This window comes from Rhinolophus sinicus, chromosome 17, assembly GCF_057876585.1.
Source record: "Rhinolophus sinicus isolate RSI-liver-muscle chromosome 17, RSI-T2T, whole genome shotgun sequence".
NCBI classification, from domain to species: Eukaryota; Metazoa; Chordata; class Mammalia; order Chiroptera; family Rhinolophidae; genus Rhinolophus; species Rhinolophus sinicus.
The window spans coordinates 59,511,916-59,534,807 of NC_142517.1; the positions used below are offsets into that span (position 1 = coordinate 59,511,916).

Genomic DNA, 22,892 nt, shown 5'->3' on the forward strand with positions numbered 1-22,892 from the left:
AAAGTACTTCATATCTCTGCATTCTTATATGAAGAATATAAAACTTTTTAATTACTATTCAAAATTATAGTCTGGTAACCTTGGATTTTTTTCACTTCAAGCTCATTAAGAAAGCAAATGTACCAGAAGTAGATTCTCAAGAGGAAAGTTTCCAAGGGAGGGCTTCTGTGAAAATGAACTCTGAGGGCTGAAAAAAGTGAGCTATAATGGGTAAAAGATGCAACCAAAGGGATTTTAACTGATAGGCACCCTGATTCTTGCTGCTAACATGACATATAAACTTGCTACTTCTCATTTATTCCTTATTTGATAGATATTATTATAAGCCACTTAATTTTTTTATCACACTTTGTGATGTTGGATAGACAAATGCAGAACATGATGGCAAGGTATGGTGATTATCCAATAAAATAGTGAATTTCTTTTGACCCAGATGATCTTAAGTAACCACCTGACAGAACAGTAGATTGGAGATGCTGACTCAGATTCAGGCCCCTTTGGGTGGTAAGATGAAGCAGGGCTCCCCACATGGTACGCGATGGCAGTGGTACAACACATAGGTTAGATTGTGTCATATAGTAATTCCCCAAGCCCATGGGGCAACCAGGTGACATCCTGTATGCCACTGGACCACGACGTGTGCCATCACATCTGAGAAGCACTGGGGAGTACCAGTGAGGCTGACAAGGTGGGCAGCTAGCCCACGCTGGTTGGTGCCACAAGGTTCTTAACAAATTTGGAGCTGTTCCCATTGTGTATGGCTCTTTGCTAAGACGTCATATGTTACTGAAAAGTCCATTTTTGTCTCCCTTGTATAGTCCTAAGCAGAGTGGCTGGGCACTTAGTAGATGTTTTTTAAATATTGTTATGAGTAACAAGGGCTTTTGTACTTTTATTATTGCTTTCAGACCGATTACAGACCAGTTAGGAGTTGACCTTAGTTAGATGGAAGAATAAAGAATAGAGTCATTTGGATAGAGTAACCAGAGAAAGCATAGATAAACTTAAACTGTTTCTAGTACCATTTAATTATACCCATTTTCGTTTTCTGACTATTTCTCACTGACGTTTAATGTGTTAGGTCTTTCATTTCTTCCCTTTTGTTATTATACATGTCCACCAGGATCTATTGGTTATATACTCTTAAGTGAGTGTTTAAAATTTCTTAAGTTGTATATAAATGCAAGCAGGAAAGCCTTTTTAATATAGCAGGCCGTATTGGAGGCAGATGTGCTAAGTTTGAGGGCCAGCTCTTACCTTAGATAGTTTATTTACCACTTCTAACCTCAGTTTCCTCATCTGTAAAATGTGGGTAAATATATGGAAGGTGTACTGAGAAGAACTCTGCTCTTTCCTTGGTGACGTTGGGCAATTCATTTCATTTCTCAGATCTTAGTTTCTTCATCTGTAAAATGAAATGGATGGTCAGATGGCATGTCTTAACTTCTAAACCTAGCATTTTATAATGTGGTTAGGTAACATCTTTTTCAAAGAACAGTGTTGAAAATTATCAACCAGGTGATTTAATATAATAAACAATGTGATGGCTGCTGTTAAAGAAAAATTATTCTGACACGTAATAAAAATGGCAAGGAAGACTTTATTGAAGACTATTGCAATAGAGGAGAGAGCTTGAACTCAACTTTGAATATGGGGACAAATGGGACTTTATAGCCAATGGGCAGGGTGAGGGAGTAGATGGAAAATTACTAAAAGGGACCTTGGTTAGGTCTAAGGATGGGGGAGGTGGGAGAAGCACTTGGTTAGATATGAAGGGTGGAAGAAGAGGAGTTTAATTGGATATTAAGGATGAGGGGATTCTTGATAAACTGGTTTGTCAGGATTTTTTGCTAAAACTGGGCTCAGCAGGCTAAAAGGAGGCTTAGTCAAGAAGAGAGACTCAAAGGAGTCTGAGTAAAGTTTGGTCAAGGAGAGGGTCCTTGTTACTATGAGCCAAATAATTGCTGGACTTAAATCATTTTTGGAACAAGGTAGGATAAATATATTAAAATATTTTTTAAAAACAGAAATACATTGAAGGAGCTGTACAGGTTCAGGACAGAGGCTCAGATCTGCCTGACTTTGCCTAGTCCCCCTGACACTGAACTCCCAGTTTTAGCTACTGTGACCTCAACTCTGCCAAGCTCCCACCCCAGTATGTTGCTTGATGCAGTTGCTGCAGCTCTGTTCCTCACTTGGTCTCCTGTCTTTAGTTCATTCTGACTCTAACTTCATCCCCTTGTGGTAACCTTCTATTCATAGGAACCAGGGGAAGCTAATAGGGTAGAGTCAGGAAAGAACTAGAAAACAACACTGAGATACTGGAGGTGCCAGTTGAGATCGAGAGAACAGGTAGTCCCTTCCTGACCATTTCCTTTGCTGCTTCTGCGGCTCAATCTGTAGCATTTTAGCAAAACTGGCAGAATTGCCACAAGTGAATTCTTCAAAATCATAAGTTCATGGGGGCACAAATTCGGTCCTCCCAGACCAGAACTTCTCACCTAATGCCATCTAAACCACAGGCGTTGTTTGATGTCTTAATTAAGCACAGAGATTTTTTTTCCTTTACAAAAACTCTTGTTTTTCAATGTGAGAATAGAATTCCTTTTCAATGAAGGCATTGCTTCTAGTTTTGGTTACTGACTCTGAAAATACTACAAGAATGGTTGTTTAATTTCTTCTTCTACTTGTTTTCAGGGAGATGGCTGGGTTTATCACAAACCCCTTTGGAAAATAATTCCAACAACACAACCAGCAGAGTGATACACGCTATCTAAGACTCGACCAAATGAAATTCTTCTCTGTTTACCCTGAACCCTCCCAGAACGGAGTTATTGCACTGAGTGACCTGCTTCCTGATTACAGACTGAAATTAGCTAAACACGAATGTACCTATTAGGGCCCCACAGGACTGCAGCGAGACCAAAGTGTTGAAGAAGCACTGTGGACCTCTCACCGACCTATTCATGTGATGTGAGCAATATCATCTGAAAACCTTTCACCTGACTTGTTAGATGATTAATCTTTTATCCAGTTCCTGCTCCTCACGCTAAATTTGAATCCCTTATTTTTTCATCGGGGCAGCAGATACACACAACAGTGAGAACTCAATGATTTTGATTTCTTTATAGTGAAAAGTGAAGTCTGTTTCAGAGTCTGTGCTTTGCTTTCTGTCAGTAACTGAAGTATTCACTACTCTTACAAACAAACCAAGAGGAGGAGGAACACGACCCAGATGTGGATTCAGCCATTGTGCCTGAAATCAGTGTTAAAAAAAAAAAAATATCAACCGGTTGTAGTAACAAGGCGTTCTGTTCCTTCTAAGAGACTGTGTGCCTGTGTCTGAGGATCTTGTCCATTATCCACCTCTGTTGGAACTGTCTTTTAAAAAGTATATTTATAAATTGATTCGAATTATAACCATGGAGAATTTTTTCTTCTGAACATTTTAATATACTTGAAAACAAGATTGACTTGAAAAATTTCAGAACATTTTTCAGCACCTAGTTTTATTAAATACTACAGTTGAGAGACAATTTTTTAAAATGTGTTCATGTCAATATGATGAGATTTTGGCCTTTCTCAAGAACTGAGGCATTAAAGAATATAGCAGATATTAAAAAAGAAAACTGTTAGTTTTTTCCTTACCTTTTTTTCACTTGTAGGGTAATATCCAGTATTATGTGTTATCCCTCTGGATAAGTATGCTTATCTTACCTCTGTTCACTCAAAATTTAAAACAACTTCATCTGTGTCAGTAACTCAGAAGTTACATACGTGACTGAGAGTGTGTACAGTATGGTTTTTTCTTTTCAAGGAAACTCAAATGCTGAAGAAAGAGTATGAGATAAAAAGATACCAGGAAGTTGTATTCAGGTACAAATCTTTTTTAAATAAGTATTTTATTGAGGTTGAAGAAGTTCTGGCAACTAAAAGAATAGTGCTGATTATGGCTTTCGTTATTCATTCAAGTATTTATTGAGCACCTACTTCCGGTGCTCAACACTTGTTACTACAAGCTACCTTAATTTTCCAAGAGTGGTGCCTTATTCTGTTTCTTCTGATGTTGTCTTCCAATCAGTGTGTATAACATACCTGTTATTCATCAGCCATTGCAGGTGGCTATATCGGTTACGTCATCATAAGAAATTTAAGCTTTGTGCTCTGATAAATTGTGTTTTATTAAAGGGGTTAATAGGACGAAAACAGCAAAACAATTTCTTCAACAAATTGTAAATTATAAAAACAGAATTGGTTTATGTACAACCATTTTAATGATTCTCTTGTTCATTTTTGCTGTGAAATGCACTGAAAAATATCTCAAAGTGAGTAATAGTTCATGTGTTGGGAAGATTGAAAAATAATAAAACTAGAGGACAATGATGCCTTTGTCTTTTTTATGAATGGAGAAAAATAGAAAGTTTCTATTTTAGTGGAGTTCTTGTCCTGTACATTTGAGAGAGGCATTTGTTTTCTCTTTAAATACTTATCTTTAGGAATCTCTTAAAGAGAGTAATGAGTAAATTTAATAAGTTTAAAAATTCTTATGAAAAATAATACATTTATGAGTAATTGAAATCTCCCACATTATTGGATTGGAGTCTTTGACAGGAGTGAAATGCTGCTACTTTAGGGTAATTGTTTTACCTAGTCCCTCTCTTCTTGACCTCCCACTTCTCTCCTAGAAGCAGGACCCCGAGAGTGAGGAAGGAGAATATGTACTTCCAGAAGCTGCAGCTTATCCACTTGACAAGAGCTAGAGGCCTTTTCTGTTTTGTTTTTTTATCTACACCTTGTTAATATTTGGCCTAGAAATGCGTCTTTGTAGCAATTGCAACATATTTCTATCTCTTTCTTTTGGGCCAAAGTTTTAAAGGTACACTTTCCATCTGGCAACTAGGAATTGTGTATTAAGAAGTTCAAGACTAGAAGTGACAAAAAGAGAATGTTCTGGCCACCTATTTGGGCTTTTATTTGTTCACCATGTTGATGATACCGCCCTATACCTTCTGTCAGATATTTGTGGTTAAGCTCCATAGTCATGTTCCAATTAGTTGCATTTTGAATTGTTTTTAAGCCCCGAAAGGTAATTTTAGATTGTATATTGGGTGAGATATGGCATCTACGTATTCATTCACTGAACTCTGTAAGCTGTGACCAACATCACCTCTAATGCCTACTTTTCACCAAAAATAATGAGAAGAAAAAGAATGGAAGTATTGACTCTCTCATTCCATAATTCTAGTACTTACACTTTACTCTCATTATAAATATCTGGTTCTTGATGAAACAGCTTCTACAGATGAATTCTTTTTTTTTCCTTCTTTTTCTTTTTCTTTTTTTCTTTTTATTGGGGAAGGGGAACAGGACTTTATTGGGGAAAAGAGTGTACTTCCAGGCCTTTTTTCCAAATCAAGTTGTTGTCCTTTCAGTCTTAGTCGTGGAGGGTGCCGTTCAGCTTCAAGTTGTTGTCCTTTCAGTCTTAGTTGTGGAGTGCGCTGCTCAACTCCAGGTCCAGTTGCCGTTTTCTAATTGCAGGGGGCACAGCCCACCGTCCCTTGCAGGAGTCGAACTGGCAACCTTGTGGTTGAGAGGATGCGCTCCAATCAACTGAGCCATCTGGGAGCTCAGCGGCAGCTCAACTCAAGGTGCCGTGTTCAATTTTTAGTTGCAGGGGGCGGAGCCCACCATCTCTTGCGGGACTCGAGGAGTTGAACTGGCAACCTTGTGGTTGAGAGCCCACTGGCCCATGTGGGAATCGAACTGGCAGCCTTCGGAGTTAGGAGCATGGAGGTCTAACCTCCTGAGCCACCAAGCCGGCCCCAGATGAATTCTTAAAGGTTGTATTAATTAGGTAAGCCTGAAATTTTGTTAAAAATATTACTTTGAGGTGAAGGCTAACTTCTATTGTTTGTTCCCCCAGAGAAAGGTAAATTGGGGTGATTACTCCAGAATCTACACTTTAGAGGGATTCTCTATAGCTACTCCCGTTACTAGAAGTTCAGTGGTGATTCACTAGAGATAGTAGGAAAGGGAAGAGAAGATGATCCTACCAGATGGGAATAAAAATAAAACAAAGCTCATAGACCTGAAAATGAGTTCTAATAAAACGTCTAATGAGTGCTAATAAAGCATAAAATCCATATTTTGTCCAAAAACCAAGCTGCACAAGGAATTCTTACATATTACAAAATGTTTTCACTTGATGCTCATTACAACCCTGTGAGATTGGAAAGTCAGGGATGGGCTGTTCAGACTTTAGAGGTAAAGAAATTATTGCTTAGAAAGTTTAGTGCTCACTTCAAGGCACGTAGTTAGACCTTCATTCATTCAGCAAACATCTGTTAAGTATTCTCTGGGGCTGGGTGGTGCATTGGACTCTGATGTAGCAAATACTCTCCCTATCCTTACAGACTTGGACGAGGGAAGAAACTAAAACCTGAAGTCCTGAGAATGGGATGTTAACCAGGGCCAGGCTACTGGTCTCTCCAAACCCCAGAAAGGCATCATGGTACCTAGATACTATAGAAGGCGGAGTTGAGCAATGAGTGGCAAACAAGAGGATTGGTTCAAAGTTTGCATAAGAAGCCCTGAACAACGCAACCAACTTACTAACCCTTGTGTTACTGTGCAAAAGACTCTGGAGAGATTGAACCAGAGAGGTTCCCAATTTAGGAACACACATAAATTGAGAAACTGAAAATGGGACAAGTCTTCATACTTAAAGCTAAGACCTTCCAGCCCCTCCCCCATCCCATTCCTAAAATGTTGGCGGTCAGGCTTATACCCTCAGGAAGGAGATTAAAAGATCCTTTTTGGGAGAACAATCTCCAGAAAACTCCTACAAATACATGTGGAGGGTCCAGCAGCAACAACAACAAATCTCAGCTGACAACCCTGTTAATTAGACTGAAGCCAAGGCCGCAACTCCCACCAAGTGTATATATAGACAATGCATTACATCTCATTTTAATAGCTAAGGATCAGCAGCCACTTGAGGAAAGTTTACAGTATGAACAAAAAGATTAAAATAGTTTTATAAGTTTTGACATGTCTATACCCATGAAACATCACCACAATCATGATAATGAAAATATTTATCATTCTCAAGAGTTTACTCTTGCCTCTTTGTAATCTCCCCTTCCAACATTTCCCCTCTTCTCCACTCCTGTCCCATTTCCAGGGAACCTCTTGTATTGGTGTCCTGACGCTGCTGTAACAATTACCACAAACTGAATGCATTAAAACAACAGAAATGTATTCTCTCACAGGTCTGTAGGCCCAAAGTCTGAAACCAAGATGCCAGCAGGGCCACACTCTCTAGAAGCTTGAGGTGAGAATCCATTCTTTCCTTTTTCCAGCTTCTGGTATCTTCTTGGCATTTTTTGACTTGTGGCCAGTTATTCCAATCACTGCCTCTGTGGTTCCAGTGCCTCCTCTTTTCTGGGCCTTCTCTTTTTTAAATCTTCCTCTGCCGTCCCCTCATAAGAACACTTGACATTAGATTGTAAGGCCCACCTAGATAATCCAGGATGATTTCATCTCAAGATCTTTATCAAAAAATTGAAGAAGCAATACTTCCTAACTCATTTTATGAGGCCAACATTACCCTGTTACCAAAACCTGGTAAGGATAACACACACAAAAGAAAATTACAGACCAATGTCTCTGATGAATGCAGATGCAAAAATCCTAAACAAAATTCTAGCAAATCAAATACAATAATACATTAAAAAGATTACACATCACGACCAAGTGGGGTTCATCCCTGGGGCACAAGGATGGTTCAACATACGCAAATCCATCAATGTGATACATCACATAAAATAAAAGATAAAAATCATGATTATATCAATAGATGCAGAAAAAGCATTTGACAAGATAGACATCCATTTATGATTGTAACAATAAAATGGATATGGAAGGAAAATAACATCATAAAGGTCATATATGACAAACCCTCAGCTAAAATAATTAATGGTAAAAACTGAAGACTTTTGCTCTACGTTCAGGAACAAGACAGGGCTGCCGCCTATCACCACTGTTATTCAACATAGTACTGTAAGTCCTCGCCAGAGCAATCAGGCAAGAGAAAGAAATATCCAAATTGGGAATGAAGAAGTTAAATTGTCACTTTTTGCAGATGACATGATTTTTTATGTAGAAAACCCTAAAGACTCCACCAAAAAGCTATTAGAAACAATAAATGAATACAGTAAAGTTGCTAGCTACAAAAATCAATGTACAAAAATCCATTGCATTCCTACCGTGTTTCCCCAAAAATAAGACCCAGCCAGATAATCAGCTCTAATATGTCTTTTGGAACAAAAATTAATATAAGACCCGGTCTTATTTTACTATAAGACCCAGTCTTATATAATTATAATATAATACCAGGTCTTATATAATGTAAGACCAGGTCCTATATTAACTTTTACTCCAAAAGACACATTAGAACTGATTGTCCGGCTAGGTCTTATTTTCAGGGAAACACAGTATATACTAACAAATTTCAGAAAAAGAAATGGGAAAAAAAATAATTCCTTTTGCAATTGCAACAAAAAGAATAAAATACCTTGGAATAAACTTAAGAATGGATGCAAAGCACCTATACACTGAAAACTAGACATTTTTAAAAGAAATTGAAGAAGACTCAAAGAAATGGAAAGACATTCCATGTTCATGGATTGGAAGAATCAACATAGTTACAATGGCCATATTACCCAAAGCAACTACAAATTTAATGCAATTCCCATCAAAATCCCAATGGCATTTTTTAAAAGAAATAGAGCAAGAAAATTTAAAATTTAAAAAGAATTTTAAAGAAATCATCAGATTTTTATGGAACCACAAAAGACCCCGCACAGCCAAAGCAATCCTCAGAAAAAAGAACAATGCTGGAGGTGTCACACTCCCTGAGTTTAATTTGTAGTACAGGGCAACAATAATCCAAACAGCATGGTATTGGCAGAAAAACAGACACAGAGACCAATGGAATAGAATTGAAAGCCCAAAAATAAACCCACGTGTATATGGGCAGATAAGTTTTGACAAAGGAGCCAAAAACATACAATGGAGAAAAGAAAACCTCTTCAATAAATGATGCTGGGAAAAATTGGAAAGCCACGTGCAAAAGAATGAAACTAGACTGCTATCTGTCACCATGTACCAAAATTAACTCAAAATTGATCAAAGACCTAAACATAAGACATGAAACAACTGCATAGAAGAAAACATAGGTACTAAGCTTATGGACTTTGGGTTCAAAGAGGATCTTACGAATTTGACTCCAAAGGCAAGGGAAGTATAAGCTAAAATAAATGAATGGGACTAGATCTAAAAAGCTCCTGCACAGCAAAAGAAACCATCAACAAAACAAAGAGGAACCAACCGAATGGGAGAAGATATTTATAAACAACATCAATGATAAGGGGCTAATATCCAAAATATACAAAGAACTCCTACAACTCAACAGCAACAACAACAATAAATCCAATTAAAAAATGGGCAGAGGACGTGAACAGACACTTCTCCCAAGAAGACATACAAATGGCCAACAGATATATGAAAAGATGCTCACTTTCACTAGCTATGGGGAAATGCAAAACAAAACTTGTTTTGTTTATGATAGCATTCTAACCTCACACCTGTTAGAATGGCTATCATAAACAAAACAAGTAACAAAAAGTGTTGGATGGATTGTGGAGAAAAAGGAACTCTCATATACTGCTGGTGGGACTGTAAATTGGTACAGCCGCTATGGAAAACAGTATGGTGGTTCCTCAAAAAATTAAGAATAGAATTACCATATGACCCAGCAATCCCTCTCCTGGGTATCTACCCCAAAAATCTGAAAACATCTGTAAAGATATATGTGCTCCGATGTGCATTGCAGCATTATTTACAGTGACCAAGACAAGGAACCAACCAAAGTGTCCTTCAATAGATGATTGGATAAAGAAGAATGAAATAATACTCTGCCATAAAATGAAATTCTGCCATTTGCGACAACATGGATGGATCTTGATCTTATTATGCTAAGCAAAATAAGTCAGAAAAAGTCAAGAACCATATGGTTTCATTCATGTGCGGGATATAAAACTGAAAGCAACAAAGGAACAAGACAAACAAATACTCATAGACAGACAATAGTTTAGTGGTTACCAGAGAGGGCAAGGGCGGAGGGGGGATGGTAGAAGAGGATAAAGGGGGGTCAAATATATGGTGATCAAAGAACTGACTGGGTGGTGAACACACAAGGTGATATATAGATGATGTATTATAGAAATGTACACTTGAAACCTATATAATTTACTAACCATTGTCACCCAAATAAATTTTTAAAAAAAGATCTTACACCCAAATAAATTTTTTAAAAAAGGTATTACATGTAAATAGACCAAAAAAAAAGATCATTAATTATATATGCAAAGATGCTTTTTCCAAGTAATTCACAGGGAATTGGGATATGGACATAACCTTTTTTGGAGGCCACCATTCAATGCACCATGCCACCAATCTCTTTATGTCATAGATTAATTTTACATTTTCTAGAATTTTATATAAATGGAATCAAACAGTATGGTCTATTTTGGGAGGGGAATCTGGCTTATTTCACTCAGCATAATTATTTTGCTACTTATCCATATTTTTTTGTGTATTAGTAGTTCATTCCTTTTTATTGCTGAGTAGTAATCCATTGTTTGGGTTATACCACAATTTCTTTATCCCTTCATTGGTAAATAGATATTTAGGTTGTTTCCAGTTTGGGGCTATTACAAGTAAAGCTGATATGAACATTATTTTACAAGTCTTTGTATGGACATATGCTTTCATTTATCTTGGGTAAATACCTAGGAGTGCAATTGTAGGTGTATATTTTTAACTTTTAAGAACCTGCAAGTGGGTTTCCCAAAATGGTTGTGTCATTGTACATTCCCAGCAGCAGTGCAAGAGAGTTCCAGGTGCTGCGTCTCATTGGCAATACTTGGTATGGACAGTCGTCTTAATGTTTGCTCTTCTAATGGGTGTGTGATGGTAGCATGTTATGATGTTAATTTGTAGAACCCTAACGATTAGTGATGTAGAACATCTGTCTTTTCATGTGCTTATATGTGATCTGTTTATCTTTGGTAAAATGTCTGTTCAAATCTCTTGCCCATACTATAATTGGGTTGTTTTCTTATTGGTTGTCTTCATATATTCTGTATACAAGCCTGTTACATTTGGTTTGTAAATAATTTCTCCGGTCTGTGGCTTCTCTTTTCATTCTTCTAAACAGTGTCTTTTGGATAGCAGATAATTCTTAATTTTGATGAAGCCCAATTTATCAAATTTTTCTTTTATGGATCATGCTTTTGGTGTCATATCTAAGATCTTTCCTGACCCAAGATCACAAATATTTTCTCCTATATTTTATCTCAGAAGTTTTATAGTTTTAGCTCCTACATTTAGGTGTATAATCCATTTTGAGTTACTTTTTTATGGAATATGGTGCAAAGTATGCATCAAAGTTTTTTGGATTATTTTTGTTTCGGGGGGTTTTTTTGCATATGGATACCCAATTCTTCCAGCACAGTTTGTTTAGAAAAACAATACTTTGTCCATTGAATTGTCTTTATGCCTTTGTCTAAAACTAAGTGATCATAAGTGTATGGGTCTACAATGGAGTCTATTTTTAAGTGATATGTTTGTCTATCTTTATGCCAACACTACACTGTCTTGATTACTATAACTTCATGATGAATCTTAAAGTCAGATAGTGTAAATCTTCCAACTGTGTTCTTTTTCAAGGTTGTTTTAGCCATTTCAGGTCCTTTGCATTTCCACATAAATTTTAGGACAAGTTTGTTAATTTCAACAAAAAAGCCTGCTGGAACTTAATTGTGATTTCATTGAAGCCATAGGTCATTTTGGGGAGAATGACATCTTACCAATATTGAGTCTTCTCAGCATGAATACTGTGTAGCTCTCCATTTATTTCAGTCCAGTCTTGTTTAGTTTCTCTCAGCAATATTTTGTATTTTGTAGTATACAGGTTTACATACAGTATCTTTTTTTTAAATTTTATTGGGGAATATTGGGGAACAGTGTGTTTCTCCAGGGCCCATCAGCTCCAAGTTATTGTCCTTCAATCTAGTTGTGGAGGGCGCAGCTCAGCTCCAATTCCGGTCACCGTTTTCAGTCTATAGTTGCAGGGGGTGCAGCCCACCATCCCATGCGGGAATTGAACTGGCAACCTTGTTAAGGGCTCACGCTCTAACCAACTGAACCATCTGGCCACCCAGGCTTATATATCTTATATCAGATTTATGTCTAAGTGTTTCATATTTTTGATGTTCTAAATGACATTCTTAAACATTTTCAGTTTCCAATTGTTTGTTGCTAATATATACAACAAGTACAATATAGTTTTGTGTATTGATCTTGTATCCTTTGTATTCTGCAGGCTTCCTCAACTCAGTTATTACCTCAGGAAGCTCTTCTGTAAATTCCTTATAATTTTCCACATAGACCTTCTTGACATCTGTGAATAAATAGTGTTGTTCTTCCTTTCCAATCTGAATACTTTCTTTTTATTGATTATTGTGCTGCTTAGAAACTTAAATACAAAATGAAATTTTGTATTTAACATTCTTGCCTTGTTCCTGACCTTAGGTCAAAACAATCTTTCACCATTAAGTATAAGGTTAGCTGTAGATGTTTCATAGCTTTTTATCTGTTTGAGGAAGTTCTCTTCAATTCCTACTTTGCTGAGAGTTTTTAGTCAGGAATTGTTGAATGGTTATTGTTGCACTTGAATTTGGAAGTCGTTTGGTCAATTGTTTATTTAGTATACAATCAATTAAAAACCTAATGATCTTAAAACTCTTATGGCTAAATCACAAAACATTGAAGAGAAGGGTTAGCAGAATTTGTACCTGAAGGCCCCTTCTTAATTACTGGTTTCACTATTTACTTACTATCTGTAAAACTTAAGTCATCTAACCTAGCTCCGAGTCTCAATTCCTTAAATTTAAATTGGTAATAACAAGGTCGTGTTACGACTGGCACGTGTCTGAACCTGAGGGAGGACCTTCTTCAATGTACGCTAAGTGCCTCGCTTGCCTAACCCTGCACTGATACTCAATTCCACAGTGTTCCTGGAATTGTTACAGTGTGATCCAGCATCCTCATTCTTTGAACGTAGCTCTAAGTCTGAGACAGCTGGATTTTTCCGAAATATGACATAGTGAAAAAAATTCTAGATGTATAATTTCAGATTCCTTAAACCTGAACTGGGATTTTAGCTCTGTCTTTAATAGCTAAAAGGAGCCAATTATTGGGCAAATTATTGAACTTTTCTGAACCTTACTTCCCCAAACTGTAATAGGAATAACAATACTTGTCTTACCTGCCTTATAAGGTGTTTTGAGGCTCAACAAAGTGATGGATGGAAAAACTGCAAATCATCACTCAAATATATGTGATTAGCATGGCCAATTGTGAGGACAGATGGCTGCCGAAAAGCTTGCTAAATTCCTGCAGAGCCCAGATGCTACAGAAATGACACAAAAATGTTCCAGGTCTACAGAGTTTTTGATCCTTTTCCTTCCTTTGGTGTGAGCAACTTTTACTTGATTTTGAAAAGAATTTCATCTCATTCAAATTCCCGGTAATTGAGGTATAATTTATCGGCAATAAAATATACATATCTTAAGTGTACAATTCAGTGAGTTTTGACAACTGTATATACCCATGTAACACCTGTATCAATCAAATCAAGATATAAAAACCTTTCCCTTAACCCAGAAAGTTCCCAGGCTCCTTTGTGGTCGAATCTCCCACTCTCCCAGAGGCATCCATTCTTGTTTCTATCGTAGAATGCTAGTTTGCTTGTTTTGGACTTCATACAATGGAATAATACAGAATGTACTCTTCGAAAAACTACTTTCATATTTTTGTTAAGATCTCGGTGAAGTAGAGCTCAGAGCAAGGGTCTCCATGTTCCCTTGGCTATTTAAAAGCAGAGGCCACTGAGGATTTCTATTCACACTAATAATAGTCATAACAGTTAATTTCCAGTTGTCCTGCTGGTTTTCAGAACCACCCTGAAGTGCAATACAAGAGTGATCACCTAAGTAGGGAGTCAGAAATCTTAGGTTTCCGTCTTTACTCGGTATGACCTTGGGCGAGCTTTGGCTAGAAGTTCTGACCAATAAGAACTATTTAGCATTTTATAATTTTAATCAAATCCACTAAAAATAGATATAGTTCTTATAAACACTTGAAACTTTAAATTTTCTGCTTAAGTGAGCTTTGGGGGAAGCTATATTTATTCCCTTTAGACCTGTTCTGCTGAGCTCAAGATATTAGTCTGAATTGTGTGTAGCTTCTTTCAAATTGAGATGACACTGTGCAGCCGATACTAGGCTGAAACGTTTTTCAAAACAAGTGATGTCATTTCCGGAAAAATTCTATGTTGGTTGACTCAAGGGTAGGAAAGCAAAGGACTCAAGATTAGAAATTGAAGGCCGACTTACTTCTTGCTGTATACCTGCTTGTACCTCTTAATTTCTATGCCAAGTACATGTATTAATTTTTCAGAAATTTCAAAAAAATTAGAAGTGGAGGTGAATTGAAATTGTGCAGCTGCATATGAGTTTTGAGGCCCAAACAGGGGACTTGTCCTGTGTAACTTAGTTAATATTATTTGCTAATTTTTGATAACGGGGAGGCTAGGCCATGCCTGATGGCAGAGCTTAAATGGATCATTTCCTGCCACCCGTCTCCTCCCCCACCCGCCTCTTCATCATTTCCCAGCATTCCTCACCCTTGCACTCCAGGACATAATGTCATATTTTCCCAAAATATACTTGTTTCATTCCTTAATGCTTCTCCTTATGCTGCTTCCATGGCCTTAAGCCTCCCTGCCCCCAGCCCACGCCACCTCTTGACCTGAGTAATTCTCCCCTCTTCTTTCTCTCACTACCATTCCAGGTTGGTATGAAGGCTCCTCCTCCCTGTTTCTGTGCTTATCATACAACATTGAAATTGCTTTTTTCTTTTAAAGATGTGTGTATAATAAAAAGAACTTTCCTCCTCCCTCCAACTTCCATTCCCACTTTGAAGGATACCGGTGGGTGAATTTTCATACTTACGAAATAATTTGTCAAGCAGTATTTGAATTCATGTCTTCTTGTAAAAAATTCAAATAACAGAAGTTTATAAATGAACAAGTGAAAGGTCTCCTTTGATTTCACCCTCAATTTCGCTTCCAAGGCCAGTAACACTGCGATTGTACCTCCACCCTCTTTTTCTGTTTATTTCGTATATATGCACATGCATATGTGTGGCAGATACCAAAAAAAAAACCACAAAACAAAAACAAAAGTCCTGTCATTATCAGATCTTTCCTTTTCCCCTGTCCCCTGCTTTACAGGGTGTTCTTTGATTTTCTCTGCATAAGAAAGATCTTGGAGTGATCTTGAGAAGGAAAGAAAAACTCTGGAGGAGATAAGAAAAAGAAGAGAGCCCGAGTGAGCAGGAAACTTTGAGGTAAGGGGACAAGGGACGGAAATGGGAGCAGTTGCTTGGATGAGTAAGAGTTTGGGGGAGATGTAGATATGAAAAGAGAAGTTTTAGCAAGTTTTATGGTATTTAATTCCTTATTTATTATCTCAAGAGACATTCAGTAAGGATTATCATTAGTTTTTAAGGCTTTGGGGAGTCATATTTGTGCTCATGGGAATGTCTATAGGTCCCCACTGGAGCTGGGGGTGGAGTGAGTGTCCCCTGAAGCACATGGGCTGCGTGGAAGAAGTTTAGGGAATAACTTGAACAAAGCCAGGATTCTGTAAGGAGAGGAAGGGGAAAGTGGGAATGGAAGCTGGGACTCCCAACAGTTGTTGGCTAGATTAGTCTTAGGGGGCCCTCCAGCCTAATACCTGATCGCCATTAGCTCACCCTAAGCAAAGTTTGCCAGTTTACAGAACCTGCCCACATATACAGAGTTTTTAAAAAATTCTAAATTTAAAATTTTGAAATCTCAACGAACAACCAAGGATCATCAGACATCTTCAGAAAACCACAAAATGAAAGTAAGAAACTAATGACGCAATGACCCAGGAGGAAACAGAAGCAACAAGCAAGAGGAGAAAGCAGAGATAAAACAAAACAAAAAGAACTCTGGCTAGTAATCTCAGAGATTCAAAAAGATATTGCATACCTAAAACTAGAACAGATGCTATGGAAAAGAAACCATCAGAGAATAGGAAAGAACTTTTGCACAAGCCAGAGGCCTGGGAATTTCCTAGACTACTTCTTTCTTACCTCTTACATCTAATCAGACAAATACTACCAATTCTGCCTCAGGAATGTCCCTCCTCAGCTCTGGGCCAACCAACCATTCCATCCTCCACAGTACAGTCCTAGTGGTCTTTCAAAATCTCTTCCCTGCCTAAAAACCTCTGTGTTCCTAGTTTCCCACAGGATAAAATCCAAACTCCATAATCAGGTTTACAAACTCCTTACATCCAGCTCCACTCTCCCCGTGGCAGACTCATGGCTCCTCTCCCTCCCAGGAAGCCTGGGTGTCTCCATGCTAAACTCCTCCTCACTATTCTCTGAACAAGTCAGGCCCCTTGCAGCCTCGGCAGCTCTGAGTAGAGAGAGCTCTTCTCCCGCTTGCCTGCCAGGCAAGCACCTGCTCACCAAGGCTGTATTTCCCAGGACTGTAAACCCAAGCAGAATTCTGTCACCTCCCCACCCCACCCCCCCAGCCCCAGCCCTCGTTCGCACTCTCCTGGTGCCTCTTAGAACAGGAACACATCACATTGCACTTGTTGGGATCCCCCACCACCTGGGAACTCCTACAGCGCAGGCTCTTTGCTCCATGGTCACTCGGCAGGCTGCTGTGGCCTGTTGGCCTGCCACCTCCTCTCTCTTCACGTGGAAGCAGAAGGGGGAGGGACGATGATGGCAACTACAACACCTCCTCCTTCTCTACCCCTCCAGGCGAGGCAATTACTTCCTGCCCCAGCAGCTTGCCTGGCCTTCAGAGAAAGCTGAGTCAGGTACTCTCTGCCCCTCCAGCAGGGTTTGGTGCCAGAGCTCCGTTCTGACCACCCCTGCTCCTAACTGGTTATTAGCAGTGACTGGGCACATTTCACTGCCTCTGTGCTTCTGTCCTCATCAGAAAAATGAGGGGGGTGGATGAGGATCTTTGAGATAATACCTTACCTGTGAGCTCCAGTTTGGGTTATTTATAAAGGAAAACAAAACTCAGGAGGAAAAATAAATTGCCCTCTACTCCTATTCCCCTCAGGGCTGAAGTTGGTTTCTGGAATTAATCAGCTGACTCAGACATTGGCAGCTTCAGCACTTTTTCTACCTAACTAAGGGGAGAGTGTGGAGGGCAGAGCGGCTCAGAGCGATCCCTGGTAGAGGCCCGTTCTGGGGACATGGTGACTGCCGTTTGCCTCTCCGAAGGGCTGGCTGCCTCCTTTGTCTCCAGGAATTGATTTCCACATAGAGACTAAGAGAGGGTCTTCACAGGACCAAGCCTACCGGGAAATGGCTAGGGGAGGACAGTTTCTCCTGGGATTGGGGAAGGGATGCAGAGGAGACTGCACTGGCCATCCTGCCCAGGTAACCATTCTGCTCTACCCACTTCCTTGCAGTTTGGGGGAGAATTCATGTATGAGGAGACGCCTGCAGAGGCTGGAGGGGAGAAGGCTTTCACTTGGCCTGGTTAAAACAGTAAGAGCTACAGTGGGCAGGAGGCCAGGAGCTTATCACTCTCTTACCAGGCTGCCTTTAATAAGTAAAAATGCAGTTTATTTGTTTGCTAATTTGTTTTCTGTCCCCCTCCCGTCCCCCTACTCATCCATTAATTCAGCAGACCTGTGCTGCACACCTACTATAAGCTGAGAACTGGGGACCAAAGAGGACTAAGGCAGCGACCCTGCTGTTACTGAGTTCTCTGGCCTAGAAGAGATGACAGACACTAGAGTTACTAGACACTAGTAACAAAGATGAGGAGTGCCAGAACAGAGAAAGGTCAACCTTCCACGAAGGAGGCTAATGAGTATGTGGGAAGGAGGTCCTGGAAAACCCCAAGTCAGAGTAAAACAACCAGTGTAAACACAGTGCAAAGAAGATTCAGTATAAATTTCTTTACTTAAAATTCTAGTATTTAGAAAACCCTTTATTGTTTTATAGATGTCAATGAAACGGTAAAATAGAATAGAAAAGTCATCATCAGACCAATTTAAAAAATTTCCAAAGGTTTTCAGTCACTATAGCCCACGTCTCTTACCTGTTTCTTGCTCACCTTTCTACATATGTATGAGACAGACTGCTTGTTGGGCAGAAGATCCCAGATACTGTGTCATCTCTCCTGCCCCTGTCCTCACTTAATTGCTGCATCCCCAGCCATGCCCCAACCTTTGCCTTACTGCCCTGGGAACTACTGCTTTCTGAGGGCCTGTAGGCGGATGTAGGATCCCCTTAGGCAAACCATGCCTCTGCTAAGTGACACAGCAAAGTGTTCCCCTGTTGTAGTCAGCGTAGCATGGAACGAATGGTAGCAGAAGTTCCAAGTAGAAGATGCCATCAAAGACATAAATGATTAAAACTGATTCATGGTAATTTAACTTTTCTCACAAATGCATCCTCCACTTTAACACCCGCCACCCCCACAGACACACACTAAGGTTATTCTGAAAAATGATCAATGCAGCCTCAGATAATCAGTAGTTTACAAAATGCACTAAGCATTGTGAGGCACTAACACAGGAGGTGGGGCTGGGATCTTCTCAGGGGATGTGATTGGGGAGCTAGCTAGGAATGGGAAGCAGATGGGACCTTATCAAGCACTACCACACGTTGGAGGCCCTCTGCCTTTATGCCCAATCCTCCTTAAGGAAAATGTTTCTGCTCTTTAAGGTGCTCATAATTTTAACTCCCAAAAGCAAAAGGCATATAATTCACCATGTAAGAAGGAATAAAAAAGCAAGACCCAACTGTATGCTTTCTATAAGAAAAGCATACATACTTTAATAGGTTAAAGATAACGAAATGGAAAAAGATCTACCATGCAAACAATAAGCATTATACACCTGCTGTGGCCATATTACTATCAGGCAAAATAGACTTGAAGACAGAGTATTGGCAGACATAAAGAGACACTTTATAATGATAAAAATGTCCATTCCATTACAAAAACATAACAATCATAAATGAATATGTACCTAATATACAGCTTCAAAATACATGAAGCAAAAATTGACATAATTAAAAAAAATAGACAACTACACAATTATAGTTGGAAATTTAACACCCCCTCATAGTAACTGGACAACTAGACAAAAAAAGTCAGCAATGCCACATGATCTGAACAACACTATCAATCACCTCAACCTGATTATTACTTATAGAACACTGCATCCTATAACTGCAGAATACAGTCTTTTCAGGTATGCATGGTATATTTACCAACTTAGACACTTGCTGGGCCATAAAACAAGTCTCAATAAATTTAAAAGGATTGAAATCCTACAGATTGAGTTATCTTACCAAAACATAATTAAGTTAGAAATCAATAATAATAACATATCTGGGAAAACTCCAAATATTTGGAAATTAAACAACACATCTTTAAATAATCTATGGCTAAAGAAAGAAATCAAAAGAAATTAGAAAATATCTCAAAATGATAATGAAAAACATCAAAATTTGTAGATACAGGTAAAGCAGTTCTTAGAGGGAAATTTATACCTTTAAATGCTTATGTTAAAAAACAAGAAAGGTTTAACATTAACAATCTAAGGTTCCACCTCAAGAAACTAAAGAAAGACATAAACCCAAGATAAGTAGAAAACAGAAAATAATAGAAAGCAGAAATTAATAGGGAACATAAGTTACAGAACACAAATATCAGAAATAAAAGGGAGTTATGACTACAGATCCTACAGACATTAAAAGGACAATAAGAGACTATAATGAATAACTTATGCCAACAAAGTTGACAATTTAGATGAAATAGACGAACTTCTTGAAAAACAGAACTTTACCCAAACTGATACAAAATGAAACCGAAAACCTGAACAGCCTTATTGTATCTATTTTAATTATCAAAACTTTCTCCACAAAGAAAGTTCCAGGCCCAGATTATTTCACTGATAATTCCTAGCAGAAATTTGAGAAAGAAATATCGCTAATCTTACACAAAGTTTCTTGAAGAATAGTGAAGAAGGTAACACTTCTGAACTCATTTTTCGAGGTCAGTATTATCTGAATATCTAGACCTGGGAAAGACATTCCAGAAAAAGACAATTATAGACCAATATCCCTTATGTATACAGATGCAGAATACTTACATGGTTAGATCTATCAAAAGATGGGCCAAAAGTAGTTGAAGCTTTTCTGGAGAGATACTTCAACATATGGAAGAAGCCAAAACTAGGCAAAGAAGTAACGGTTGTCTCAGAAATTGATAAGGTGAAGATATAAAAACAAATTGAGATTAAAACACCAATGAGATTATCTTTTTTCCATCTCCTCAACTGGCAGAGATTTAAAAAACTACAGGTGATGTTGTGCATTCTCAAACAATATTGGTGGGAATGTAATCCAGCACAACTTGTGGAGGATAGTTTGGCAATACCTATTGAAAGTGGGGATTCTGCTCATGTACCTCCCCTCCCGTTCCTAGATCCAGCTTCTTATAATAGGAGAAGGGCAAGTCCAAGTAAGCAAAGATGTTCATAGTATAGTGTTGGGTGTAAAAGAGCAGCTTTCATTCAAAACCTTCTATAAAACATCCTATTTTTTTTAAACATCCTATTTTTATGAATTATATTTATGTATGTCCACAGGGGGTGAAAGACTGTTCAAAATTATAGTGATTGTCTCTGAATCTTGGTTATGATGTTTCTTTTTTTCTTTTTGCTTGTTGGTATTTCCTGAGTTTTAAAAATGATAATATGCATGATTTCTGTAGCAAAAAAAAAATTGAAGGTCAAAAGAAATAGTGTGATTCTTATCCGTGGTATTGTCATTTCTATGTCTGCAGGTCTTACCATACCTGATGAAAACAAATCCCGAGTACCCTTAAAACAGTGAATATATGTGATATACCTAGATCCTCTTCTACTACTAGTTTCGTTCAGTGTAAACAGATATAGTTGGATGAGATTTTGTTCTGGGAGCAACACCATAACCTATAGCCTGGTTTCCCCAAATTGGGATCTATTTTATTTTTCTCAGAGCAGTCTCTACATATTTATTTGGGGTGGGGGGAAGGAAGAGGGATGGTATGACCTCTATATGTGAACTCCTCAAAAAAATCTTCCAAAACACCCAAATGGATTTAACACAATTTTGGAGAAGAAACTAAAACAAAACAAAACAACCCCCAATCACCCTACCCCTGTTTCCCATCAGAATTATGTAATAAATCCTTAGCAACTTTTAGGCAGTCTAGTTTTCAAACAAAGATCAGGTGATCTGACAGCTTATGAATACCAAAGAAAACTCTCCATTTCTAGAGAGTCAATTGCCAGGCGCTTCTGAGATTGTAAATTACCCTTACAGGTAAGCAGTTACTCATATGTGCAATATTAGTGAGAGGAGCCACACACTCACTTTTCCCCAAATCCCCTGGCCAATGATCTACCACAGTGCTCCCTCCCAAGCCCATCTGGTTTGAGCTTCCTAGTTGTGCAAACAGGTCTTCTGAAGACCTCTATCAAAACATATTTAAGTCATCTGGGAGGAAGGAAATATTTCCATCCTATGGTGGCATTTACGATTTTTAGCTGCTGAAGATTCCAGTTGCTGGCTTGCTGAAGATTTCAGTAAGATTTAGGGGGAGTTTCTTAAGCTATAGGGGGTTTAGGGTGTGGTTCTGCTGATCCAGGGTGTTCCAGTCTTCTCCAGGACATACAGCCATGAATCAGTTTGGATAACCACCTTGGAAGACAACTGCCTGGGACAGGGCAGATACTTAATAAATATTTGTTGCATGTTTAGTTGAATAGGGAAGAGCTTTAGTTACAGCTCTGTGCTGCGTAGAACAGAACCAGCTCTAGTCATACGAAGCCAATGGAGAAAATCCTGGAAGGATATCAGGAGCTCATGGAATTAAGGCTGGTGATCCAGGCATAGAAAGTCACAGAATCAAGGTAGCTTTGGAGACTTGGCACAGAACCCACAGGAAATTCACGGCTTGGGAACAATCTGATCTTAGCACCACCACTGGCCCGGTGATGGCTCCAATCTCCAGCATTCCCTCTGACCCAAGATTCAAAGTCCTGGGAGTGTCCTGCTCTGAATGGCTGAGTTGCAATAATTTGCCCAGAGGCAGTAAAAGAAGGATCTGAATTCTTCGGATGTAATGGGAGGCTGCAACACGAAGGCACATATGAAGAATTGCTCTTTAATCAAATCCTCACACAAAGGGGAATTTGCCCAAAAGGACAACGGTGGTACTAACAGGAAGGAGACAAATTAGATATTGTGCTGTGAACACGTACAGATGTCATCCATGCTGACACTAAAATGAAAGATGGGGTGGAGTTGGGGCTGGTTGCTGGTCAAGATTGAAGGAGAAGGGTGTAGTTTCAGAGGAAGCAGAAGAGCGTGATCTTCACAGACCCTGAGTAGTTGGCCAGACAGAAGGAGGAGAATCCCGGAGTGGGGAGAACAGAACCAGAATGATGGGGAGCAAAGAATAGGTGTTTCATGGTGTGCGTAGGCTCACACAGGAGCTCAATTAATATTTGTTAAATTGATAACAAAATGGAAATCTAAATCATGCGATTCAGATATGAGACTGAAGTTCCTCTGGCTGGATGAGGTGCAGTGTGTCCCCACAGAGGGTGACTCATTTTAGAGCCAGCCTGGCTAGT

General features: G+C 38.8%; 1 protein-coding gene across 3 annotated transcripts in view; it reads left to right on the plus strand.

Moving 5' to 3' along the window:
* The window catches only part of OSBPL11 (oxysterol binding protein like 11), an 81,960-nt gene extending 77,577 nt beyond the window's left edge, over positions 1–4,383 (plus strand). For all 3 annotated transcript variants that reach the window (XM_019723661.3, XM_019723662.3, XM_074330551.2), the window contains one exon: positions 2,698–4,383. In XM_019723661.3, coding sequence (XP_019579220.2) covers positions 2,698–2,763 — 66 coding nt within the window. In that variant the 3' untranslated portion in view covers positions 2,764–4,383. The remainder of the gene's footprint in view (positions 1–2,697) is intronic.
* The last annotated feature ends 18,509 nt before the right edge of the window (positions 4,384–22,892 follow it).